At 50.3% G+C, this 27,671-nt stretch overlaps 1 protein-coding gene across 8 annotated transcripts in view; it reads right to left on the bottom strand.

The window, feature by feature from the left end:
• Nucleotides 1–27,671, bottom strand: part of MPRIP (myosin phosphatase Rho interacting protein) — a 151,243-nt gene that overhangs the window by 87,110 nt on the left and 36,462 nt on the right. For all 8 annotated transcript variants that reach the window (XM_055240902.2, XM_055240898.2, XM_055240901.2 and 5 more), the window contains exons 2-3: nt 25,469–25,546; nt 23,176–23,241 (exon numbers count right to left, since the gene is read on the bottom strand). In XM_055240902.2, coding sequence (XP_055096877.1) covers nt 23,176–23,241; nt 25,469–25,546 — 144 coding nt within the window. The remainder of the gene's footprint in view (nt 1–23,175; nt 23,242–25,468; nt 25,547–27,671) is intronic.

Here is a 27,671-nt window from a genome sequence, read left to right as displayed (position 1 = left end):
GCTCGGGTGGTAATGCTCGCTCGCCTGCCACTCACCTCCTGCTGTGCAGCCCAGTTCCTAATAAGCCATGGACCTGGCTGGGCACTGGGGAACCCTGAGCCAACAGATGGCAGAAATGAAATACACACACACACACACACACACACACACACACACACACACACACACACCAACTTATGTATTTTCTGACAAAGTGCTTGAAGACAGACTAATCCAATTTCGTTTGTTTTGACTGGTTCAACAAGGGGGAAAAAGCCCAGCTTGAAATGAACTGTGAGTCTGGCCTCTGTACCCTGGACTCACTGGGTCAGCCGTGCCATGTTCTCCAAGCCAGACTGAACTTGGTGATTCAGGAGGGGCACCGAGGCGCTCTGGAAACCTTGGATCTCAAGTCAGAATCTCTTTGGAATGAATGGGGAAGGTAGACTTCCAAATTAACATGTTTCCAAGTCAACTCTAAATCTGTACCCTTCTATTCAACCCTCCGTCCAGGACAGCTATAGTGCAGGGTAGAGCCTGGTCAGAGCCACCAAAAGACCTCCAAAAGGTGGGCCTCCCCACCCAGTGCCATCCCAGGAGGAGACCACCACACAAGGATAAGTGTCTCCTTGCCTGCCATGAGTGACATCAGGTGGAGATGTCTCACCTGGAAGGATTCTTCCTGGAGAACATCTTTTCATCTTTGTGCTTGCCTATTTTCACAAAATTTATAATTTTTACAAAATTTGTACAAGACATATGTTAATTTTATAATTGGGAAAAACACTTGGGACAGCAGACCATTTTCATGGCATTTGCTCTCTTGCATATGACCACTCCTCTTGACTTAAGACCAAATCTGATCTTTATATATTTTTTATTGTCTACATTTGTTTTAAAAAACAGATGGGGTCTCCCTCTCTGTCTCGCAGGCTAGATTGCAGTGGTGCAATCAAGGCTCACTGCAGCCTCCAACTCCCAGGCTCAAGCGATCCTCTGGCCTCAGCCTCCTGAGTAGCTGGGACTACAGGTATGCACCACCACATCCAGCTAATTTTTAAAATTTTTGTAGAGACAGTAGTCTTGCTATGTTGCCCAGGCTGGTCTTGAACTCCTGGCCTCAACTGACTCTCCCACTTTGGCCTCCTGAGTCATTGTGCCTGGCTCTTGTCTACATTTTAGCTATAGGTTTGCTTCATTTTAAGGACTCTTAGTAGGACAATTCAAAGTTGTAAGAAAAGTAAACCAAAGAAAGACTTTTCACGTTTCCTCATGGGTTTTCACAAAAAGCTGTGACCGCCTGTTAAGTGAATTTAGATGCAACTCAGTTACCCTATAGGGAAGTGCTGGACCCTACAAGGCTGCAGGACTGGTTGGCCCAGCAAGAGCCTGGAAAGAAGGGGACTGCAGAGGAAGGGGAGTGTGTCCAGGGAGGAGGGAGGGAGAAGCAAATGGCTTTCAGCTGGCTCTTCTCGGCTGCTATTTGCAATGTATGTGCCTTTGACATGGCTATTTTTGGGTTTCTGAGTGGGGAAAAATGAAGAAAAGAAGCCTTTTGCACATCCACCCTTTGCCCTAGCCCACCCTCCTCCCTCCAAAGCCCCTCTAGGGGATGGTGGAAGCAGATCCTTGCATATTCTTCATCCCCCAACCCACTCCCCCCTGCTTTTGGAATATCTGTAGGCCTCACCCACGTGCTGGTCTCTTTATACAGAGCTGGGAAAATGTGGAGATAAATAAAGCCTCTATTAGGCAGGCATCCAATGCTGGGGGGTGGGGCAGGGAGGGGTCTGAGGCTCTGTCCCAATCTGGGAATGCCTGAGAAAGCTCCAGGGGCCTCAGGCAGCCTGGAGGTTGGAGGCTTCCCACAGACTCCTTTCGCCTGTGCTGACCAGGCGTGGCTGGGGCTTGGGAGCCCTGGGAGCCGGCTTCTTTCCCACCGGGGACCCACAGCACGGCCTGGCTTCTCTTGGCCATCCCATATGCAGAGAGGAGAAAGGGGTTCTTGCTCTTTTCCCCTTCCTTCTTTCTCCTGGATTCCCTCCTCCGAGTGTGGGCCTGCACCGATGCCATGCCAGCCCTCCGGACCCGACAAAGGCAGCCCTGCCCTTTCAACTCTGGAAACTCAGCCTTTCTTATTTATTCCGTTCTAATCCTGTAAAGAGAGGGAGATCTTATTTCCTCCCCTAGCTGAGGGTCAGGGGAGAGGAGTGGGCTCTGTGGGGACAGGCCTGGGTGGGAAGAGGCTTGCAGATATTTTTAGAGACATGGGAATTAGGCAGGCAGTGGCCTTCTGGAGCCGGAAACAATTCCAGTCCCAATTCCAAAAGGCCAAATGGGTGGTAGAGAGTGAGGGGCCTTGGAGGTGGAGTGGGCAGGCACAGGTTCTGGGGAAAGAGGTTGAGGCTGAGTGCTGAGCTCCCGGCAGCTGCTTTACCCTTTCTTCCTGCTGCCTAGTGGCTTCCTCGCTTATCAAAAGGTGGGTGAATGCCACTACTTGGCATTGGGAACCTGGTGCCTGGCCCCAGCAGGACACCCCCAGCAGCCCACTCTTGGCAGAAGCAGTGCAGGGAGGTAACATGGCAGATGGATGAAGGCCCATCACCCCCAGCTTCCTTTGCTGCTGGCTCTGGTTTGATAGTAGAAGAATGACACGAGATCTAAAATAAGATTTTTTCAATTATCTGCAGGCTTCCAATGGTCAGGCTACCTTGGTTCTCAAAGACCACAAACTTAGTCTTAAACATCTGTGTGGTGCCTCACTCAAAAAGCATCTCTCAATAGCCTCTGAAAAAGTCAGACAAATCTGGGGGTAGGATGTGGAGAAAGGAAATTTGAAAGGAGAGTGAGAGACCCTGGGTGCCTCCTGCTGCTGTTGGGAGTGGGCCAGTTCTGGAGAAAGGTAACTATCAGCTGTCTCAAACATGCTTGCACCTCTGCACTGGCAACATTACTTCCAGGAATGTTCTCTGAAGCATCATATTAAAAACGTAAAAATTTGAAAACAACTTGGATGTCCAAAAGTACAGAATAAAGGAATCAAATACAGCCACCCAGTGGAATGGGGTGTAGCTATTAAAGACCATGTGTAGAAGGATAGGAAAGGAACTGTGAGATAGAATTTTTGTTTTTTTAAGAGACAGGGTCTCCCTCTGTCACTCAGGCTGGAGTGTAGTAGTGCAATCCTAGCTCACTACAGCCTGGAATCCCTGGCTTCAAGCGATCCACCCATCTTGGCCTACCACAGTGTTGGGATTACAGGCATGAACCACCATGTCTGGCCACAATATTCTTATTAAAAATAACTGATTTAAAAATTATTGTTTTTAGGTCTTACATAAGCACATAAATACACATCATAAGAGAACAGATATATAACCACAATATGAACCGATTTTTACCTCCGGGTGGGGCTGAATAGGCAATTTTGCTGCATGATTTTGTTTCCCTGAATTTTCACCATGAACCTATTTTACTTCGACATTAGATGGTGGAATCACTGCTTCTTCAGCCCCTCTGCTTTGGCTGATCCTGCCTTTTGCATGGGGCACTCCCTCCCTGCTCCACACCCCAGAATGTTCCTAGATTGTTCTTCCCCAGGGAGTTGCAAGGCTGCCAGCCTGGCTACAATAGCCGGGCAGGCATGTGTGCCTGTCTCAGTGCTTATGCTCCCTGCGATGGCTGGCCCCTTGGTCTTCCCAGCCAGCCGACGAGATTCTAGAAGACAAGGATGCTTTTTCATATTTATTTTCCACCTTTGAGCCCCTCTGAGGCACACAGCAAGGCAGCAATGGGTGAATGAATCCAAGCTCCCTTGTGGTTTCCCTAGGCCCCAAGGAGAGTCACTGGGAGGACATCTGGAGTGAGGAAAAGGAAAATATATTAGTGCTCTGAGGCCCTGGGTAAGGACAAGGCTGAGCCCCAGATCTGCCTGATGGTATTGCTCAAGGCAGCCAGAGTATCAGCTGTGGAACCTGCCCAGTCAACAACAAGGGCCTTATTGTTAGTCCCAGGTAGGTGATTGGGCCCCATCAGTAAATGGCCTTATTCACCAGAGGGAAATGAGATAAACTGTCTCCTCTCCCTCCAACCTTTCTGGAACAACAGTCATCATTATCCCTTGGGTTTCCAACCAGAAGAATCTGGAATTTCAACTATTTATGAAAGTATCTTTTCCTCATAAAATTTTCTCCAAGGTACTGGAGCAAATTATAGATGGTACATTTAATGCAGGATGCCAACACACACAGGTCCCCTGGCAGGCATGTGCATTGACTCTGAGACACACACACACACACACACACACACACACACACACACCCTGCCAAGCACAAAGAGCTACACAGGCCCAGACCAACAATATGACCCACACAGGGGACAGTGTGGGAAAGGACAGGGAACAGTGGCATGGAAACAGGTGGGTACGAGGCAGGCACGATATGCCCATGATGGACACCAACACATGTCGACAGGCTGCAGGCCAGTTCCTGACACACAGAGGGGCCTCCAGTTAAACACAGGTGACTTAACACACCAGAATGTTCAATTTCCTGCTAAAACCCTAATTAATATGACCATAAAGTGTGTGTGTGTGTGTGTGTGTGGCAGGGGAGAGGTATAAACTCTCAAGGATAAAAAGCTGGAGAGGAGACAAGAGCAGATATAAGATATCAAGTAAACTTTGAGCGGAAGTGGCTGGATACATGGAAAGTGGCCTGGTGGCATGGACGAAGCTTCCTGAGGACAGCTAGGAGGAGGCAGGTTGGCACTGCTGCAGACACCAGAAAGCTCAGTGCCTGGGGGCAGAGGGGACTCCAACAGCAGGGGCAGGGCTGAGAGCAGGAGAACTGATCAGCACCCTTACAAGGGCAGGCAGATCCCAGGGCTTGGCTCTGGCCAGAGAATCCTATATACTGGACCAGCACGGAGGGTTGCCCTAGGAGGGCCCTAGAGTCAGAGGCAGCAGGCACAGCTGAGGGGGCAGGGGAAGTAGGGGTGAAGGACTAACAGCAGGAAGAGTCCAAGAAAGTCTGCATCCTAAAAGTTGAGTCCCTCATCCCAAGTCCTTCTGCTGCCCACAGGTCTCCCTAGATTGGAGGTGAGAGAATTCCTATCAGGGGAAACCAACTAGCCCAAGAAAAAGACCTCCTAAAACTGTCATTCTCCATGTAATGGAGACGAGAGGGCTCGTATGTGCGGACATTCTAGGGTGTCTCCCAAAACAAACCAGTGCCCTGCCTGCCTGTCCTTCTAAGGCAAGGCCTACCAGTCGATATTCCTGCACGCACCCCATACACACACACAACCTCCTTCTGAGGGGTCGCCACTCATTCAAGAAAGCCCAAGACCAAAACGAACAGAAAGGGAACTAGGAGAATGAAAGTCAGACCAGAGACAGAATACAGCTTCAAAATAACTGAAATGATTAGAGAAAGTACTGCACCCATGAAACACAAACAGGAGGCTACAAAAGAGGACACACGGAATACAAAAAACAAGCTCTAAGAAATTAAGAATTCAATAGCTGGAATCAGACCCCAACAGAAGGGTTAGAAGGCAAGGTTAATGTGATATCAGGCACAAGAAAGCCACAGAAATAGATAATAAACTTGGAGAATCGAGTCAGAAGGACTAATAGCCAAATAACAGGAGTTTCAAAAGTAAAGACCAGGAAAAATAAAAAAAAAATTACCAGGATGGGCACAGTGGCTCACTGCTGTAATCACAGCACTTTGGGAGGCCAAGGTGGGCAGATTGCTTGAGTCCAGGAGTTTGAGGCCAGCCTGGGAAACATGGTGATACCCCCATCTCTACCAAAAATACCAAAATTAGCCAGGCATGGTGGCACATACCTGTAGTCCCAGCTACCTGGGAGGCTGAAGCAGGAGAATCATTTGAACCCGGGAGGCGGAGGTTGCAGTGAGCCAACATTGTGCTGCTGTACCTGGGTGACAGTGCGAGACTCCATTTAAAAAAAAAAAAAAAAGACAGTGAAGAGAGGAGAGAGATGAGTTAAAAAAAAAAAAAAAAAGAAAGAAAAGAAAGAAATTACCAGAGGAAGAAAATACAAGACGCATTCTGGACTAGAAGGTCAGAACTTCCCACACTGAAATATACACAAGCCTCTAGCTTAATAAAACAAAACAAATCCACACCAAGGCATATCTTCATGAAATTTTAGAACTTAAGGGATAAAGAGAAGCTCCTAAAAGTTTTCAGAAAGAAAATTCAGTTTATTTGCAAGGGATCAGGAACCAGACCCTTGCACATGAACTTCTCAAAAGCAATGATAAAGTTAAAAAATGAACACCACCTTCAAAATTCCAAAATTCCAAGGAAAATTAGGTCCCATCTAACATTCTACAGCCAGTCCAGCTCCTGGTCAAGAGCGTGCACAGGACAGGCATCCTGAGACAGGCAAGGCCACAAAACCTTTCCTCCCTGTGCATTTCTCAAGAGGTTTCACCAAATGAAGTAAACCAAAAAACAAACAAACAAAAAACCAAAAAACCCCCCACAAAAACAAAAACAAACAAAAAAACGGATGGAGGAGAAGGGGGAAGAGAGAGAGAGAGAGAGAGAGAGAGAGAGAGAGAGGCTTCCCAGGATGATGGGGAAGGTCAAGCCCAGATGGAGAGCTATGCAGCAGGTCCAGAGGACAGCCAGAGTCAGTCTGGAACATGAGGATGGCCAGCTCTGTGAGTAACATTACCAGGAAAAACAAGGGTAGTTGGGTAGGAGCAAGAAGCCAGGCCGATGAAAGAGCTAAATCCTATCTGTGGTATATAAAACCAATAGATAATATCTTCTAAAACTCAAGAAGTAGCAGTAAAAACCAGTTATTTACAAACACAGAAGTAGGCACTGGAGTATTCTGGCTAGAAGAGCTGAAATGGCTTCCTCTGGGAACAGGACTCAGGAGTAAGAAGAAATGGAGCAGAAAACTCTTTTAGTATAAGCTTTGTGGTTACATATCTAACTTTTTGAACTACTGCACGTACACTATTTTGAAAAAAAAATTAAAGCCCCTCATTGCCTTTAAAATTCCCATCTGGCCCATTTTCAACCTTCACATATATCAGGGAGCACAGTAAGATCCAAGGGTAACTACTGCATGATAGGGAGAGAAACGGGTACATCTTATGTAATCCCCCTGCCCTGGAAAAAATAACAACAACAAACTACTGCCCCACTATCATACCAATGAGAATACAGAATAAGTTTTAAGGGTCTGAGAGACTGCTCCCAAGGTCCTCAGGTCAAGCATTTTGCACTTCTCTTTAGGTGTGTTTACACATAAAATTCCTCATTGGAAATAAAGATTGTTTCCCTAAGTCCTAGGTCAAACTCCTCAGACAGGGCATCCAATGCAGGAGAGTTCATGCAGGGACTATGCGAAGATCCTTTCCAAGCCTCCAAGGTTGTTACAATTCAAACACTTGACTTTGGGGGAAATATGATGTTTCAACCAAATGACTGATGTGTTCCAAAATTAGGCAAATGCTTTTCTCCCAGCCAGGAAAAGGCTAACAATATATGAAGGAAACCAGCATGGCCAAAACAGCCACCCGTTTATCCAAAATTCAAATGTGTTACTCTGAGGGTAGACTTCTATACAACAGCCCTCTTACCCCTCCCCACCCTTCAAATTACTGCACAGGCCACCTCACAGCACCCAGGACTTCTCAAATGGCTGATGAGTGACAGAACAAACAGTAAATGCACACTTGCACGTCTATTCCTTTCCATCGACAATTGACCCCTTGTGTGGCCGGGGCGCTCTCCTCACCCAGTGGGGGCCACGACAGAAGGGCGAGGTTGTGGTCCTAGAACACAAGTTGGACGTCCTTTGACATTACCTACACCTGTGTTTCCCTGCAGAGTCTCTGTAGGAGAGAGACAGAGAGACAAAGAACAAGGGTGAAATGTTTCCCAGGAGGAAAACTTTACTCCCCTTTCCTGCTCTGGAAAGGACATGGCTTGCGTTTACTTCAGCAACAGACACACAGTGAAGGAGCTCAGCGCAGGGTCTGATCCCATGGGCTGAAGGAGACAGAAAACGTGAATAGAAGCAAGCGAGGAGAAAGAAAAGGTGAGGGAAGTCTTCGGGAATTCCCACCAACTGGGCTCTGGCCTCTCCGTCCCGCACTCCCACTCTGCTAAGAAGGGAGGGGCTAAAGATTAGAAGTGTCCACCTACCTAACCCGACCCTCGAGGACGCGGCTGTCACAATGACGTATTCTGCACAGCACAGTGCCTAGCACAAGTCAAGCAGATGACCAACCAGTGTACACCTGACATATATTCACAGCCACTCCCCTTCCCTAAAATTCTAGCGCTGGACATTTAACACGACTATAACACGCCTCAGACCACGAGAAAGAGGAAGCTGATGTCTGGTCACACGGATGATGTGAATGAGGCTGACACCTGTGGTCCTAGCCATCTGCCTCACTTTGTAGGGCTTACACCACCCATCTTTGGAGCGGGGAGAGGATGCCGTGGGGAATATGGTGGAAGAAGCGACAAGATGGTACAGGCAGTCAAACAAAGCAAGCCGGGCAGGGCCCAGGGAGGTAAGGGGTTGTTCCCACAGAGGGCCCTGGCCTGACGCTGGGCTCCAGCATCCTCCTCTAGTGTGGGTCGCCATAGCATCACCCGAAAAGAGCACAAGTCCATTTGCAACAATATTCAACTGGACCTCTCTCCCAGATGTCGATGTTTATATAGAATGCTGCCAGGTCCACTGGAGCAGGGCTGTTTTCCTAATCTTTTCTCATGGAGCACAAATAGTATTCTCTTCTCCATCTTGGAATGGAGGCCCAAGAAACAAGAAATCCAAGGCGTTCTTGCAACACACATCCCACCTCTCCCACTGCAAGTCCATGTTTCGCATCACAGCCTCACTCTCCCCATTCTTTGCACCCTCAGCTTTTCCTGAGGGACAGCCACGCCAACCCTGCCTCTTTAAGCAGGGCTGGGAGGACCACAAGGGATGTGGTGTAGTGAAAAGGGCACTGGAAAAGGGTCAGCTGTCCAGCCATGGTTCTGGGACAACCAGCTGCATGACCCTGGACAACACATTCCATTCAGCCCCCAGTCACCCAGCACCTGCTACACATGAGAGCATCTGCTGGGCTGAGCCTTGGGGAGTGTCTCTCTTGGTCGCTCACTGCTCGCTGACAACTGCCCTGTTCACACCAATACGGGCAGGGAGGGATGCTGCACGGAGCAAGTGGCATCTGTCTCTGAAACCTCCTGGGAGTGATAGTGGGGACCCTGCCTGCCCTCTGGGTCTCAGTTCCCTCATCTGTCAAAGGTGAGGGCTGGACTAGATGATGTCCCCAAAGACCCTCCTTCCCAGACCACCCCACACCTGCCGCTCTCATGGCCCCTTCAGATACAGCTAGAACGGCCTCTGGGTCCGCTGCTGGGACCAGAATATATGGTCGTCCTCGGTGGGTCTCTTGCTGAAAACCCACTGGAAGTCAGGGCCAGGCAAGCATGTCCTCCATATCCGGGTGCAAGTCAAACCCCACCCCCTCCCCAACTGCCCCCGAGATCTTCAAACCTCAGCTGTCTTGGGGGATGAAGCCGAGAGGACTCCTGGCCCTGTGCTCCCCTGTGGCCGGCACGCTCCACAGGTACTGGCCACCTGACAGCATTAGTGCCCATCGCTTGGCAGAGGTGTAAATACCTGCTCCAGTTTATCCTGGCATAGCTGAGATCTTCAAACATTAACCAGGTAAGGCTCCAAAACCTTCGGGCCAGGGCGCATCTGGGCCCCAGCTCACAGAATGGGAATGGAGCCAGAGCAGCTCCACCCACCAGGTCTCCAACCTGTGGCTCAACGCAAAACCCCCAGCTCTCTCAGAAAAACCCAATTTTGGGAAAGTTATTGCTCTCCTCATGCGACCATTTTAAGGATTAAATGCAAACACAGTGAGGACGCTAGCACTGTGGTTTGTGTGTGATTTCTTTTTACCTCTACACTGATCAGAGGCTTGCTGGTTCCAAAAACTGTACTCAGTATCCAGAGGAAGTGAGCCTTGGACTTTTGCCCCGTGACAGCCACTGCACCCTGCAGACAGACGGCCAACACCACTGATGAACCCCAACACCACTGCTTCTCAGCTAGGGTCTGGACATCACAAAGCATTCCCCAGCCACCAGGTGCAACCCTGGTGGGCTCAGAGGAAGACAATGACTCACTGCTTATTAGACTTTGTGGAGCGGCCCGTCTACCACCCTTCCATCGAGGCAGAGGAACAGACAGAAGCCCAAAAGCAAGCATTAGCTACCTGAGGAGGGACTGAGAGTGGGGTACGGGTTGGGGCTGTAAGACCCTTCTGCCCCTGCGGGACACGCCTGTCTTAGTGTGGCTGGTTGGAGGTAGGTCACAGCTGGGACAACCCAGTCCTTCAGAGCCTTGTGGCTCCAGAGAGTCTCTCTCCTCCTCCACCTGCTCTGTCTCTGTTCCTTCACTTTCGTGTCCCAAGGTCTTGGTCTGCAACGCCATGCCTGTCTGCACCTCACAAGTGAGAAACACAAAACCAGTCTCACCAACAAGATGACACTGCTCAAAGACAAGGAGTCTTTTCTGTCTCCCCACCTCCCCGGGGCTGAATCAGTGAACAGGAGGCCAGGCGTCGTGTCTGCTGCGCTCTACACATTGAGGGGCTCAGCTTCCGTTCTGACTTGAGTCAGGGAAACCTTCAAAGCTCTGCAGTGCCAGGCTCCATGCTGCCCCAACCGGGGCAAAAGCCATTTCTCCATCGCCCCCAACTGTGGACGGGGCTGGCTCTTCCATGTCCTTTCCTGCAATGACATTCCCTGATCCTGCTTCACACTGAAAACACAAATGCTCTGGAAGGGGGGTGATGCTGATACACAGGTGGGGACTATGTCGTCCATCAGGGCAGTCTCTGGTGGCCCCCATCTTCCTTTCCCCGTTTCTCATGCCTACACCTCACACCTAGCAGCAGCCCCCACAAGTCCTACTTAGCCCTGCTGAACTCCCCAGAGCTCAACACCAGAGCATCTGTAATCCCAGATACTTGAAAGGCTCAGGTAGGAAGATCACTTGGGCCCAGGGGTTCAAGGCTGCAGTGAGCTATGACTGTGCCACTGTACTCAGGATAGGTAACAAAACAAAACCCAATCTCTAAAAAATAAAAAATGAAAGAAAAGGCCATCCAGATTCTGATCTAAGAGGGAGGCAGAGGAAAATGTGATAAAGAGGATAAGTAAATGTGATGACAGGAGCAAGAGACTGTAGTGTTGACAGGAAGAGGCCACGAGCCAAGGAAGGCAGGTGGCCACTGGAGTCTGCAAGCAGTGGAGAGGGGATTCTCCGCCGGGACCTCAGGAAGAAGCTGCCCTGCCCACACCTGGACCTTAGCCAAGTGGTACTCATTTTGGACTCTCAACCTCCAGAGCCATCAGAGAACAAAGATGTGTTGTTTTAAGCCACTAAGTTTGTGGCAACTTGTTACAGTGGCCACAGGAAACAAACACACCTGCCATGTTGTATGCTGTGACCGGCACTTCCCACAAAGGAAGCCACCCTGGAGTTCGAGTCTGACACACTGAGGGCAGATGTTTGTGAGTGACTGGTCCGTGCCTGTGTGTGGGCTGGACCAGCCCTCAGGCCAGTACATGGCACAAGGTGAAGGACACCTCCTTCCTAAGGTTCCTGTGCTGCTGACCTGCATCTCTGAGATCCCACCAGTGCAACTGCTCCCCGGGTTCAAAGAGTTTTCCCCACCATAAAGAACATTTCCTTCCTGGCCAAAGAAAAGATTTTTCTGAAAAACAGTCTTGCAGAAGCCAGGAGAGGTTAAGACACTAACATACTACATTGCCTGACACAAGTGGTGCCCTACGTGGATCAGCTCATCAGACTGTTTTTGGACATGACATATTTCCCAGGAATGCCCCAGGCAAAAGACATGGCCAGGCAGGTGGGGATCTGAGTAGGGGGCAGAGCAAGGGGATGCCTAAAAGGTGAGAGTGGAAGGGATGTGCCCCTGGGGGACTTTGCGGTCTGGCTCCATGCTGCCAGCCCTGTTTGTGCAAGTATGTGAGCACTGCACAAACATGTGAACACACTAGCACCAGCCACATGGCTTTGCTTTTTCAACCCTAAATATTTACTGTTGCAACTCCCATGAAATGACTTCTTTTTGACACTTCTTTCCCCGCTGCTACTTAATTAGTTTCCTAATCAACTATTCCAAGCTTTTCACTTTCTTAATACCTAAAGTCATTTCTCTCTGTGTGGGAGGGAGACGCCCAGTGCATTATCATGAGCCTTCACGCTGCAGGGCACCGTCACAGCTGCTGCAGAGAAGTCCACCCACAGCTCTGAAGATAGCCCAGCAAGGGTGCCAATCACAGCCCATCTTCCCGGCTGCCTCCCCAGTGTGGGGTGTGGGCCACAGAAACCCCTTCACCCTCACGACAGCTCTTGCCACTCCCATTACCTCCTCCCATCACCGAAAGAGCTGTGCACATGGCAAAAGTCTGAACAGAGAGCACCTAAATGGACAACCAGGTGGAACCCCTCTTCAGCCACTTGATAATTAATTGTGGGTGGCCAGCAGTCACTCCACTCAGGCAACACAGGGAAGGCAGAGAGAGAATGTGGGTATCTCATTATAGCCCTGAACACAGGCAGGCAGCTAATTCCTATTTTGTGTCCTTGACTCACCGCTTACATAACAGGAAGGTAAGCGCACGGGACAGTCCTGATGAGACAGAAAGGCACTCACTGGGCACCTGAGGTCACCAAATCCTCTCAGTGCGGCCTGAAATTCAAAGAAGGGGGACTTTTGGGAGTGGCCTACCTGAAATCTTTACATCAGAAACTCAAGCAAGAAAGAGTTGGGGAGGACAGCTGCCTGATTCGCCAGCCAGCCAACATGCGCCCTGTCTACATAGGCAGACACCAGTGCTGCCTAGAGGCGCTCACCGTCCTGTAGAGGGAGATCCTCGTGGAAGTTAAGTGCAAGGTGCTCCACATGCTCTGACAGGTGTCCTAGGGTTAGGAACACAGGGATGACTCACGTCTGGCCAGGGCCAACCTGTGTCTTCTCTTGGCTCCCCAGAATGACCCAGGGTGACCTGCAGAGCCCTCTCAGTACCTGCAGAGGTCCCTTCCTCTGATCCTCTTTGCCTGCTCACTCTGGCACGTTCTGCTTCAACTTCTTCCCTCTACAGGGCTCAGCCATCCACGTATGACTCCAACACTGGAGGTGCAGAACATCCAATACTGGAGGCACAGAACATTCAAACTGCCCCACACACTTCCCTCTCACTCTTTCCTTCCTCGAAGGGCAACTCCCAGGCTCTAAGTCGAGATAGGAGATCCAGGGACCCGGCTGCTTGTCCACATCTGTGGTTCAGTCACTCCCTCCCCCCGCCCGGCTGAGCTTCCTCACTACAAAATGGAAGGTCTGGATCAGGTCACAGTGGGAACCCCCAACTGTCACCCTCAGGAGTTGGCTGGTTTTGGTCCACACAGCCGCACGATTAACCATTGCTGGCTTCCATTCCCTGATTCTTTCAGTGTGGGAAATGTCACTTGGGCCTTTGGGCAGAGTTGCAAACAAGAAAACTCCCAAAGGCAGAACCTGCCCCTGCCTAACAGTTCCGGGTCCAAGAGTCTTACAAGACTGGGTCCCAAGCCCTTCCCGGACCTGTCATTAGCTCTCCTCCCCCAACCTCCCAACTATGACAAAAGGAAGGGAGAGGGCTTAAAGTTCAGCCTCCAGTTTCCAGAGAACATCCATCTCGAAGGTCCCACGGAGGTACAGAGAATGCTCTGACCTCTACGTGCTCCACTCTAATGGGTGAACTTTCATGAGTCACCGTAAATTACACTTCGGGGAAAAAAAGTGGGTGTCACTTGTCAGCAAACAGCTCTGAGCTTCCCTTATGACCCCCACCCTCCACTTTCACAGCACTTAGGAAGCGTTTCCATCCCACCTGGGTTCACCTGCACCCGGACCTGGCTCACTCACCTTTAGTGTTTCAAAATAACTTAAATCTGGCCACAGGTGCTCTAAGGCGAAGTGGCCTACAGGAAGCTCAGTCGACCAGGGCCCTCCCTGCCCCACTTATTATCCAACCAACTCCCTGCTGCTGAAAGAGCATCACACAGACTCCACCGCACTGGTTCAGACCTCATCCTCCAGCCAAGAATCTACCTTCATTAAGGAATTCATTGCTACAAATAGGCAACATCTCAATTGTCATGACCAAATCAAGATGGGATGGGGACTCATCTAAGGCTCTGTGTCCAGAAAAGTCAAGTGGGGTGGAGGGCAGGGGTAAAAAAACCTCAACACCCTGGAAGAACCTTCTCAACACCCTTGGCTTGTCCTCAATTTCTGGAATCTCGTGGCCATGCCAGCCCTGAAAGCCAATGGACTGTGGTCCGGGCCCAGCCGCTTCTCCTTGTGAACACAAGCCTCCGTGTGCCTGAGGGTTCACCTATAAACATGTGCACTGCTCATTTCACCAGTCACCATTGGCAAAGAGCTTGAAGACACTGACTACTTTGAGAAATCTTTAAAAAATAAATTTATTCATTTGGAAAAATAATCAAATGATTGCACAAGAAGAGGTGCCTTTCCTGAACAGGTCTGTGATCTGGGCCTCTGGGCACCTGGATAATTCCGCAGAGAAGGAGGTTGGTCTGGTCTGGTCAGTGTGTATTACTTTTTTATTGTGACAGAGTCTCACTCTGTTGCCCAGGCTGGAGTGCAGTGGCATGATCTCAGCTCACTGCAAGCTCCACCTCCCGGGATCATGCCACTCTCCTGCCTCAGCCTCTCGAGTAGGTGGGACTACAGGCACCCACCACCATGCCTGGCTAATTTTTTTGTATTTTTAGTAGAGATGGGGTTTCACCATGTTAGCTAGATGGTCTCGATCTCCTGACCTCGTGATCTGCTTGCCTAGGCCTCCCAAAGTGCTGGGATTACAGACGTGAGCCACCGCGCCCAGCCGTCAGTGTGTATTCTTTTCTGCAGCTCCCAGGGGCAGGGGTTGTTGATGAGGGAGGGGTCAGAAATATTCCAAAACTTCAAATAAAGCAGCACCTGACTGTATACATTTTAAAACTTGTATTAAGACTCCATGCAGAATTCCACTTAAAGACCGAAGTCTCTCAACCAAAAGTCTGAAAGCACCTAGGGACCCTGGGGGAATGCGACGCATGGGGAGGGCCTGGGGGGGCTGCCTCCCCCATTAACAGCCCCTCATACCTTGCTCATGGGGCTCATGTAAAGATGAAAACACACCCGAGTCCAAAGTTGTTTTTTAAAATGATCTGATTCTGAAAACACACAGCACAGAAATAGAAATGAGCAGCTGAGCAGAGGAGGGAAGAACACAGGGCTTCCTGTGGTCCGAATAGCCCAGGAGGTACCTACACAGGGAGAGAGGGCCTGGGTGACCCCATAGTTACTGACCCCACCCCAACAAGCCCTCCCTAAGGTACTCGGGCTCCACGCACCACACAACAGGACCTGCCTCCTTCCCCTTGTGACCAGGACCTCAGCACAAAGGCCAAGGCAAGGCTGAAACATGACAGATTTAAAGCTAAACCTGAAAGTATAAGACTGACCCATAAAACATCTTCCCTGGTTCCCTGTCTTGCCCCTTCCCGTCCTTTTAAACATGAAGGGTCTCCAGGCCTGAGGAAGCTTCTCTGCCCCTCAGACAGTTACAGGCTCTATGTTCTTATTGTTCTGATTTCTGTAAATCTCCCTGAATATATATTCATATGCCCATGTAGCAAAAAAGGCAGGTGGACCCTACAGGGTTGCAGGCCTGCAGCTAGCTTGGTTCAATGGCATTAATAAAGACACAGGTCAGCTACTGTAGTTGGGTCAGTCTGCAGCAACAGACAAGCCAGAGGGTCAGGAAGGACACTGAGAGCCCTGCCTGGCCTCCAGCAAGCCCTATTTCCCACCCGCAAGAGGCAGCAGGTGCTGGTGGAGCAGCCTCTCTGAATGTGAGGGACAAGATCACTTGGTGAAGGAAAGACACCATCCCTCTCTCAGCAGGAGTCTGCCTTGCCTACTCTGTCACTCATTAGTTGAGCCACCTCACGATCTCTCTGGGCCTCAGTCTTTTCAACTGTGAAATGGACATGGTATCTACCATTGTGAGAAGTAGGATAGAGAATGGGCAGAAAGTGCCAGCAAGGAGCCCCGGCCAGGCACATGGCTCCTCCCAAATCTCTGTGATGAGCGGGAAGGCAGCCAAGTGCCACCTCTCTCCTCCCAGAAGACTTCTCTGCCTCCCCAACCACCCACCGCCTTTAAGAGCCTACACATCACGGTTCTGCTAGGGATTTAGTCTGCATGTGTTCATGTGGGTCCTGAAAGGTATGAGCTTCACCACAGAAGAGGCCTTCTATGGCCTAGTGTCCTCTCAACCGCTCTGTTATGGACACAGCAGCCACTATGGTTCCCAAAGAATCAGATGCCCAGGAGGTGCCTCAGCACCAAGGAGGAGCAGATGGTTCCTCTCGCCTGCCTGGGAAAGCTCTGAGCTAGAGGAAACAAAGTCAGAGCTTGAAGCAGCAGTTCTCAAATGGAATGGTTAGAAATCACATGGACTCTGGGAGGCCGAAGCGGGCAGATCACGAGGTCAGGAGATTGAGACCATCCTGGCTAACACGATGAAACCCTGTCTCTACTAAAAATACAAAAAATTAGCCGGGCATGGTGGCGCAGGCCTGTAGTTGCAGCTACTCGGGAGGCTGAGGCAGGAGAATCACTTGAACTCGGGAGACAGAGGTTGCAGTGAGCCAAGATCACACCACTGTACTCCGGCCTGGCGACAGAGTGAGACTCCATCTCAAAAACAAACAAACAAAAACAAAAACAAAAAACACGTAATGTGGTTATTTAAACTGATTTCCCAGCCTCGCCCTGCAGATTCTGATGCAGGGCAACATCTGCAAAAAAATGGCTTAGGGAGCAACGGGAACTGGGCGATCAGCTGCAGAAAAGGGAGAGAAACCTCAAATGATAGATCCTAAAGACAGCAGGGCTCAGCGGCAATGCCCCTCCTCCTAGGCTCTCACAGGCCCAGGCAACGTTGGGCTGCTCATGGCTTTACCACCACCAAAAGTCGCAGAAATTTGTCAAGAGTGAGGTGAGCAGAGGTCCCAAGAACAAGGCAACCTCCTGTACACTCTCCTATAGGAAGCAAACTCAAAATAAGCCAGAATCCTAACCTGTCTGCACTTGGAGTGCTCTGAAGATCCTTTGGACCAAGCCTATTTACTTTATACACAAGTACGCAGGCACCCTAAATTAATTTCTCAGGCTGGAACTTCACATCTTATGGGACTGACAAACTCCCAGGTTGCCCCTGAAAAAGGCACATATCCAAGAGCTAGAAGTGTTTTCTCTACTATGTCTGAGGATGTGAGCTGAGCTATGAGTCCTCAGCATGGCCCCTACACAGTCAGGCAGCTCTCATCTCTCGCGACACTCAAGGACTCTCCAGGCTAGGACGGAGCAGAGCTCCACACCATGGAGGCCGGCCCTCAGCACCATGCCTGCCACAGAAGGTGGCCTCAGTCTCTCCATGGCTTCCATGTGTGAGAGGCTCGGGGTCAGCAGACATGGTCCAAGATCATCAGACTTACCATAATCAGGAGGAAGGAAATTCTGACACCAACCAGGATGATCTTTCAGGACCTTATGCTGAGTGAAATATGCCAGTCACAAAGGACAAACACTGCATGATCCCATTTATGTGAGGTGCTGGAGGAGTCAAATTCATAGAGACAGAGAGTAGCATGGGGGTTTCCAGGGGCTGGGGAAGGGAGTTATAGTTGAATGGGTGCACAGTTCAGTTAGCAAGTTGAAAAGGGTCCCGGATGGCTGGGCGCGGTGGCTCATGCCTGTAATCCCAGCACTTTGGGAGGCAGAGGCGGGCGGATCACAAGGTCAGGAGATCGAGACCATCCTGGCTAACATGGTGAAACCCCGTGTCTACTAAAAATACAAAAAATTAGCTGGGCGTGGTGGCGGGCGCCTGTAGTCCCAGCTACTCGGGAGGCTGAGGCAGGAGAATGGCGTGAACCCGGGAGGCGGAGCTTGCAGTGAGCCAAGATTGCACCACTGCACTCCACCCTGGGCGACAGAGCGAGACTGTCTCAAAAAAAGAAAAAAAAAAAAAAAAAAAAGAAAAGGGTCCTGGAGAGAGACAGTGGTGGTAGTTGTGCAACAATGTGAATGTACTTAATGCCACTGAACTACACACTTAAAAACGATTAAGATGGTGAATTTCCTGTGTACTTACCACAGTTAAAAACATTCGAACAGGCCGGGCACGGTGGCTCACGCCTGTAATGCCAGCACTTTGGGAGGCTGAGGCGGGTGGATCACCTGAGGTCCGGCGTTCGAGACCAGCCTGTCCAGCATGGAGAAACCCCATTTCTACTAAAAATACAAAATTAGCTGGGCGTGGTGGTGCATGCCTGTAATACCAGCTACTCCGGAGGCTGAGGCAGGATAATGGCTTGAACCTGGGAGTCAGAGGTTGCTGTGAGCCAAGATTGCACCATTGCACTACAGCCTGGGCAATAAGAGCGAAACTCCGTCTCAAAAAAAAAAAAAAAAAAAAAAAAAAGCCGGGCGCGGTGGCTCACGCTTGTAATCCCAGCACTTTGGGAGGCCGAGGCGGGCGGATCACGAGGTCACGAGATCGAGACCACGGTGAAACCCCGTCTCTACTAAAAAATACAAAAAATTAGCCGGGCGCGGTGGCGGGCGCCTGTAGTCCCAGCTACTCGGAGGCTGAGGCAGGAGAATGGCGCGAACCCGGGAGGCGGAGCTTGCAGTGAGCCGAGATTGCGCCACTGCACTCCAGCCCGGGCGACAGAGCGAGACTCTGTCTCAAAAAAAAAAAAAAAAAAAAAAAAAAAATCAAGCAAAGCATTTGATCAGCTTTTTGCCTTGGAGAGCAGGCCGGTGAGAATCCCAAAGCCTCATGGCCTGGCCTGCTCCACCCCAAGCTCCTGGCGCTCCCACTCTCCTTCTAGACCTGGAGCTCCTCCAGAGAGCCTTCTAGTTGATGTCTGGTGACATCCACACCTCAGCTCAACATCAGTCCCCAAAAACTCAGTGACAGAATTAGGTAAAATCATGGGCAGCACTTTACAGGCAGAGAAACAAAGGCAGAGGACAGAGGCAGCAATCTGGGTGTCTAGATTGTTGCTCTGTCCACTCTTGAAAAACCAGGGTCCCAGCCAAATCTCTCAGGCTCTCACTTGTCTGTGAGGCTGCCCGGACCCCACCTCACCTCAGCCCGCGCTTGAGAAATTTCTTTTCCTTTTCGGGAAATTTGCCTCTGCTCCACACCCACCAGTTACAGGGTACGTGGGTGTATCGAGAAAGAAATTTCCCAAAAAAGGAAAAGAGATTCCCCAAAGTTAGTCCCATCTCAGGGCTGCCTGGAGAGGCAATGGTCAGCCTCCGGAACTGGATGAAGTCCAGCAGCCCCAGCCCCAGCAGAAGTCCCCGAGCAGAAAGGGCTTCCTGAAGCCACTGTCCCCAGATCCAGGGACTGCTGCTACCTTCCTCCCCCTCCTGCACGCTGTGACCTCCTGATGTCCACCTTCCTCTCCAGTTCCCAACCCAGTGGGGCTGAGGTAACCGAATTTTCCCCATCCCAGTTCTCTGGAGCTCTTGGGAGGTTTTCTCCCTTCTGCTGAATAATCCCTAAAGGTCACTACATCCCTAATCTCCCTCTGAGGAACACCCCTTATCCTATCCTCTCTCTTTTCCTACCCACTCTGTCTCAAGGTTTTGAAGCTGGGAGCAGAAATTATGCAGCAAGGCATTTACAAAGTTGGTAGTTCAACTCCACAAATACTTACAAAACACCTGGCTAGATTTGTGCTGCCCAAATCCCATGCTAGACAATGGGGAGACACATCAAGAATTATCATGGGCCCAACAACGACAACAAGTCAGTCTAGTTGGCAAGATAACACTCAAACAAATGAAATCAAATGGTAACATCGTATAAAAGTCACTAACAATTCGAAATAGATGCTGATTGAGTGTGGAAGGCACAGACCAGCCATAAAATGCTACAGTTTATTATATGAGCCTGGGAGGGACAGAGGTAGCCACGGGCTGCTTAGAGCTGCTGCTTTTGGAGACAAATGCCCAGGTAGGGACTGCTTTGCAACATCACAGTCTGAGGGCACCACGCAGGGAGTGCCACCTATGTGCTCCCTGGTACACACACACACAAGCAGTTCTGCAGGCCCTGTGGTTGCCTGGTATGCAGGGGCACCCCATAGACCTCTCTAGATCAGAAACAGGCCCACCCCATTCCACGACTGGCAGTACACCATCACCCCCCTCACTCCCAGGAGATCTGACAGGTGAGTCCTGTGCTGTTTAAGAGCAGAGCTAATAGCAAATCCCATTTACATTTTCATTTTTAAAAATAAATAATAATTTAAATAAACCCCTGTTGAAATTGCTCAGTTTCTTGGCCTTGGCACTGTTGACATTTTGGGCTGGAGCCTTCCTTGTTCTGGGGGGCTGTTCTGTGGAAGAGATTCAGTAGCATCCCTGGCCTCCACGCACTAGATGCCAGCAGCATCCCTGCCCCAGGTGTGACAATCAAGGACGACTCCAGACATGGCCAGTGGCCCTGGGAGGCATGATGCTGAGGACCACTGGTCTACTTCCAGGCACTCACAAAGGAAGCTTCCAGCTTGGCTGGAGTTCACCCACACATGAGCCTGCCTGAAATGGAGTTTTCCTGCTCCAGGTCTCAGGATCCTGCCAGCCTGTTTGGGGTGGGACTCTCAGCTCAGGGCGGTTGACCGTTAAGCTGGAGCTCCTGGGCTACAGGCTGTCTGCTCACCCTGGGGAGTGGCTCTGAGGAGCAAACCCTGATGCAGAGCACTCACTGGATGCTAGAGAAATCCCTCCAGCCTCTGCCTCCTCCCACCTGGATTCTACCCCAAGTGCCTCCTTGCAACCTTCCCCTGTGATCTTCCTGATACAACAGGGAAACCCCTCCACAGCCTCGGCTGGGCAAAGCAGTATTTACTGATAGGCTCACTGAGTCAGTCTGATGGGCTCACTGGGTCTATCCAGCTCCCAGGTCATCTGCCAGAAAGCAGCCCATGGCCCAAAACTCCCAGCTCTGGGCCTGCCCCCATGCCCTCTCTCAGTCCAAGTTTTCCCTGGGGCTTCTTTCTTTCCCCACATCCCTGGCACAGTCCCACCTCTGCCTGAGCACTCCATGAAATAATACGCAACTCATATCCAGGTTGCTGGGAGACCACAGTGCACTGTGAAGCATCGGTACTCCTGGCTAGGCGGCCTCAATTATCCAGAAGCCACGCCTGGGAGGCAGCATGTGCTCTGCACTTGTGCCAGCACCAAGGCGTCCCCAGAAGCTACCCTCTTTGTGCTTGTGCAACTGAGCCAGAGGGAATAATGGATTTTGCCGGACTTTAGTTAGACCTAAAGAAAGATTTCCTGACCAAAATTATCAGTCCCCAAGGAAACAGTGCAGGGACCTTTGTTTTTTTGGGATGGTTCATGACCCAGCCCAGCCTGAATGTAATCCAGTGACCTCTTGAGGCTCCTCTGATGCTGTTAAGTCAATTGCAGGACTTAGCCAGTCAGCCAGCCACAGGGAGGCAAGGTAAACCTCACAGCTGCAGGAACCCAGCTCTGACCCCAGGGCTACTCCCTGTGTAAGGGCTAAGCCAGGAGAACACAAAGTGTGAAGTCTAATCCTCCAGGTCTGCTTTCTTGCCTCTAAGGAACAGAGTGTCCAAATGTTTTGTCTCCCTGCTCCTACTTCCAGCCAAGTCCACAATCAGTGCTCACCTCTAATACACTACCCTGGAGCACAGATGTTCCCACAGCAAAAACCCCCTATGCTCTAATCATGATGTACAAATATGCTCACCGGAAAGAATGAAAAGGAAGACAATTCTTTTTAAGAAGGAACCAGTGAGGTGACAGTTGATACAGGACTATGGTACCATCCTCTTAATTCACCCCAGAAACAGAAGTAGAAAAAGTATCACATCACAAAGGTTAGGACTCCAGTACAAACACACCCACTTCTGGCCTTTGCACATGTGAGCTGTAATGACCACCCAAAAATCCCAGGCACCCCCACCACCCCCTGCCACAGTCTGGAAGGTCCCTCTAGGGACAGTTACCTCCACTCATACTTCCAGAGTCTGTCTCGCCCCTGCAGCAAAGAAACAAACTCTGGGTAGGATAGGCAGGGGCTGCCTATTTTACATAGTGAGACTAGGCTTTCCAGGACAGCCCCAATTTTAGAATGCTGCACATATGTGCAGCACACAAACATTCACCCACCAAGTGGAACTGGAAAAGGCGATCAAATCTCCCATCTTCAACCCTTTACAAAGTTTGGAATGCAGTCCTACTTTAGATTAATTAGGAGAGACTAATCTCCTTTAGAGAAAAAGTCAGGAGATAAAATGGGTGGAAAAAGAAAAGCCAGAAATTCCACCTAGTTAATTTTCAGGTTTGGCCTCTGGGGCAACAGCAGCAAACACTCATCCAGCCCAGGAAGCAGCTGGAAAACCAGGGAGGTGGGGAGCAGGAAGGAGCCTGTCTGCCTGGTTTAGTGACCAGAAGAACGCTGACCTTGTGACCAGGAAGCCTCTGAAGTCAGCTCAGAAAACTAAGCCAAGCTCAAATGAGACAAGCAAAACCAATTACAGTCGCAGAACTGACAGGCAACTCCAGGACTAGGTGTGTGAGCACATGCCAGCCCCAGGGCCAGCCCCCGCCCCACGCCCACAGGTCCACAGCCTGCACACATGATCCAGGACTTTTGCCCTTGCTTTTCCCTAACCAGGAGTGCTCCGGCGAAGTCCACACTATTAGCCTTGAACAGAAATGACTTCCTCCCTCACTTCTTCGTCTCACTCAAGACCACAGAAGATGACGCTTCAAACCAAATGTCTGGGTTTTTAAAGCTGTCTCCAGCAGGTGCCACAAGTTCTTCAAAACATTCCACACTCTCAAACAGACACAAGCAGGAGCACATGGCTGCTGTGCTCTCACACGACAACGTAAGGGCACTGTAATGGAGGGACTTGGTGAAGGCTGGGGACAGGGAGTGGGCAAGGATAACACTTACCATCTCATCCAGGGCGTAGCGCAAGAGGCCGTGCTCGTAAAGGATGAAGAACCGTCGCTGCCATTTCTGCAACGGAGCACAAGGTAGGTGGTTAGGAGGATCTGGGTCCTGGCCCCAGAGCTTGGCTTCTGGAGTTCCCATGTCTGACAAGTCCATATCTAAGGAAGGTGACTCCACAGATTCCACTTCTGGGGCAGGTGGCAGGAAAAGAGGGACCCGAGGCATAAGAATGTTGATTCATCAGCCAGGACTGGGCTGGGAGACAGGCCCAAATCACATGAGTGATTGAGGCTTAATAAGAAGTCTTTTTTTTTTTTTTTTTTTTTTTTTTTTTTAACACTTGGAAGCTCCTCAGGAGCAGAAACAATGTATGGTTACCTTTTTGTATTCCTGATGGTGCTCAGCACAGGATGCATCACATGACATGTGTCAATATTTATTTGATGAATGATCTGACATGGCGTGGAATAATCCAGGAATGCCAAGGCACGGATTCACCACTTCTGAAAAAACCTGGGAAACTGCTACAAAAGGGGTTGTTCTGATGATCCACTGGCAAAGAGGAGGCACAAAAACAGCCAGGCTCCAGAATTCACTGAGGTGAAATGAGCCAATGAAAATCAAAACAGAGGAGCAGCAAGACCAGTGGAAATAACTCCAATATCCAAGGAGTGACCAACTGGCACAGAGCATCCCCCGCTCTACTCTCCATCCAAAAGCCAGACCACTGGGAAGTGCCCACAGTGGTCAGATGCCATCAGGAGCTGAAACGAAATGGACTATGTGGTGTATGTCTTCCTTTGTGTGGGGAGAAGGGCCTTGTCCATAACGCGAGTCTGCTGGCCCAGGTCGTGAATGACAGGCACAGCTCCCAGCCCCAAATCATCACAAGGGTCCATGACCTGTTTTCAATATTTCAACAAGCCCAATCCAGCCTGGGCAGCATGGTGAAACCCCATCTCTACAAAAAATACAAAAATTAGCTAGGCATGGTGATGCATGCCTATAGCCCCAGCTACTCAGGAGGCTGAGGTAAGAGGATCACATGAACCTGAGAGGTCGAGACTGCATTGAATTGAGATCATACCACTGCACTCCAGCCTGGGTGACAGAACAAGACTCTGCCTCAAAAAAAAAGCAAAGCAAAGAGCCCAACAATACTCAGAGTTTAACTGGCAGTGAGGCCACATGAACTGACTATAAAAGCACATCTCTCTGCTTTGGGCCAGGGTTATCATTTATAATAATGACTCCTGTCAGAGGCTGGAAATGGCAATTTTGTACAATCTTGATATAAAATAGGAAAGGGAACTACTCCCTGGAAACTGCAGTCCAGCTAGACCAGTGATTCCTGAGTCCTCCCGTCTGGGTGGCATGAACAGGGACTCAAAGGGCCTTGCAAAGAGGCCTTGTAGAGGGCTGGTCTATGCTGGGTGTGTACAGGAGGCACCTGAACATGTTTCCCAGGAACATTTCCAAGGGCCTTATGTGCTGCCTTTGAAATCAAAACCCATTCCAGAAGGAATCCCAAAGAACAGAGACACAATGCAAGGCCCGTGGGACCTGAATACATAGCCCAAGGCCCCTACTCCAAAGTGTAATACTCAGGGTGGGGAAAGGGTGAGCAGCAGAAACTAAGAAGAAGAGGAAAGGGAGTTTCCGGGGATGGAGGGGGCTGAGTGGAAGCAATTTATAGGGTGCGAGCGGCAGCACTGTAAGAAAGTTTGTGAGGAAGGAGAGTTTTGTAACTGGAGTCAAATACAGAAGGGCTTCCTGGCAGAGAAACAAACCACAGGTCAAGCCAATGATGGTCCCAGCTCTGGCGGGGCCCTGCCCTGGGCAATGCACATTTTAGTAAGAGGTAAGCCAAGGCCTCTGGGCCCCCAACCCTTCACTAGTACTAGTGTGCTAAACCCCTGGCTCAGGAGGAAGGGAGGTGCTACAGGGGCAGGCCTTGGCATGGAAGGAATTGGGAGCTGCTTGGTATAATGCAAACCTTTAACTGCTCTTTTGCCTCTTCCATTTGACTTCCTAGAGTCAAGCTGACCCACAAAACAGGCAACACCCACATGAGAACTCCTCATTCTGAAGGGAGCACTACACATAACTATGTATAATTGAGACCTTTTCTGTACAATGTACAAGTGCGCCAAATGGGGGAGCCCTGCCAGTCCTGCTATCCCAGGATCCACTGTTCAACTCTCCATCTCCCTCTTCCACTCCGCCAGTTCACCCTTAGATGGGTCCCTTCTCTGGTTCCTCCCACCCTGAGAGTTGGCTCCGATGCCCTTACCCGAGACCGGTGCACTGGGTTGTCAAAGTCGGTCCCATCTGGAGCCAGGAGCAGCCAACCGCCATAAATGGGTTTTGCCTAGAGGAGAAAAAAGAGGGCAGGTCACCAGCAGCCTTCAACCCAGAAGAGAGAACAGGTCAAGTTAACAGCAAGCACTCTCGCTGGAAACAGACGTTGCCTCTGCTCTGCAGAGGTCATGACACCTATTCCCACTGCGGTGTGTGTGCAGCTGCTTGAGAGTCAGAGGCTGGCGGGGATTCTGCAGCATCCAGGGTGGAGAGCATACAGGCCCTGGCAGGAGTGTGAGAACCTGGAGAGTACAGGATCCCCTAAGACATGCTGTCTCCTGCAAGTTACTGATCAAGCCACCAAGATCAGGAAAAAATGACATGTTATTCAGCAAATATGTGAGTGTCAGTGTGTGTCAGGTGCCAGGAAACAGGACATGAACAACACAGTCAAAAAGCCTCATCCTGAAGATACAAAACAGGGCCTGGAGAAGAGACTGCTTTCGTGATCAAAGCCAGTTCTGGCCAAAGAATCATCAACTGACTGGCTGTGTGACTGCGTGCAGAAACCCTTTGAGTTCAAACTCTCCCATTTGAAAAGTGAGAGCGATGACAATTCTACTTAAACCTCATGACTCTGATGTGAGGACTGATGAGATAATGCAATCAGTAAAACCCAGCACAGGGATGTAAAACGGTGCTGCCACCTTGGAAAAGTCTGGCAGTTCCTCAGAAAGTTAAAGGCAGAGTTACCCTAGGGCCCAGCAATTTCACCCCTATGTATACACACCCAAGAAAATGGAAAACGGGCTCAAATAAAAACTTGCACATGAATGTTCATAGCAGTATTATTCACACCTGCCAAAAGGTCATAACAGCCCAAATATCCATGGACAGATGAATGGATGAACAAAGTGTGATGGATCCACACAAGGGAACATTATTCAGCCAGAAAAAGGAATGAAGCACTAACATACACCACAACACTGAGGAACCCCGAAAACATGATGCTAAGTCAAAGAAGCCAGGCACAAAAGCCCACCTATTACAGAATTCCACTTATGCAAACGGTCTAGAATAGGCAAATTCACAGCACAGAAAGCAGATTAGTGGTCGCCAAGGACTGGAGGAAAGGAAATAAGGACAGACAGCTAACAGGTATGGGGTTTCTTTCGTGGGTGACTAAAATATTCTAGAATTAGACAGTGGAGATGGTTGCACAACATTGTAAATATGCTAAACACCAAACTGTATACTTTAAGAGAGTGAATCTTAAGATAGGTGAATTATATCTCAATTTAAAAAGCTGCACAAAGAACACTGAGCACAGTGTCTGGCCTGTGAGGTCTCAACAAATGTGAGGCATTGCTCTATTTTACCATCCAGAGTCCCCACTCCCCAGACCACGGGGAGGAAGGAAAATCTAGACAGACATTGGCTCAATCTCCTTCCTCAGCCACACCCAGCTGGCGAGAATGCATTGGAAAAGGTACAACCAGGCCCATTTATTCAGTCCCTTTCAGACGGTGGTAACACAAATTAAAACCCAAGTTCTCTGACTGCTGCTTACACACACAGGACCCCTCACGGGTCCTCCTGATGTGTTTTTTATTCAGTGCTCTCCAAACTAGGAGGCCCCACCACACTACCTCATTTGGTAGCTGCAGACTGTGACTCAGAGAGGGCAGGCCACGTGCCAGAGGCCACACAGCCTCCAGGCTGAACCAAGCACCCCTCTTTACTTGGCTTCCGCCTGCAGGGTCCTCAAGGTCCCCAGGAGCACTGGCTTTCCCCATGAATGGTGCAAGTGGAGCTGTGTGCCTGGGGTCGGGGGAAAGCTGCAAGGACAGGAAAGGCTTGCTTTGATGCAACAGGGGAGTGGGTGTTAGCTGCAGACATAGTCCAGGAGGGCCAAGGGGTGTGTGGTGGAGATCCCACCAGAGAAGGCAGAAACAAAGGCGAGGAGAGGTCTGTGCTCTCTACGAACTCCAGCTGTGCCCAGCAAACCTCCAGGTGGGCACACACGCTTGGCCTCTCCACACCCCACCCAGGAGTGCACATCCTAACCAGACCCCACCCAGAGGCCTTGCGTGGGAAAGCCGGAGCTGGACAACTCCCTGTGTGTATCTGGACTCTGTGACTCCCAGCTCGGCCTCTCACCAGCCACAAGTGCCCGCCTGTGAGGCCAGAGGCTA

Source organism: Symphalangus syndactylus, chromosome 14 (genome assembly GCF_028878055.3).
Source record: "Symphalangus syndactylus isolate Jambi chromosome 14, NHGRI_mSymSyn1-v2.1_pri, whole genome shotgun sequence".
In the NCBI taxonomy this organism is placed as follows: Eukaryota; Metazoa; Chordata; class Mammalia; order Primates; family Hylobatidae; genus Symphalangus; species Symphalangus syndactylus.
Note: the sequence above shows the minus strand (reverse complement) of the source record. Positions and strands in the feature narration are given on the sequence as shown.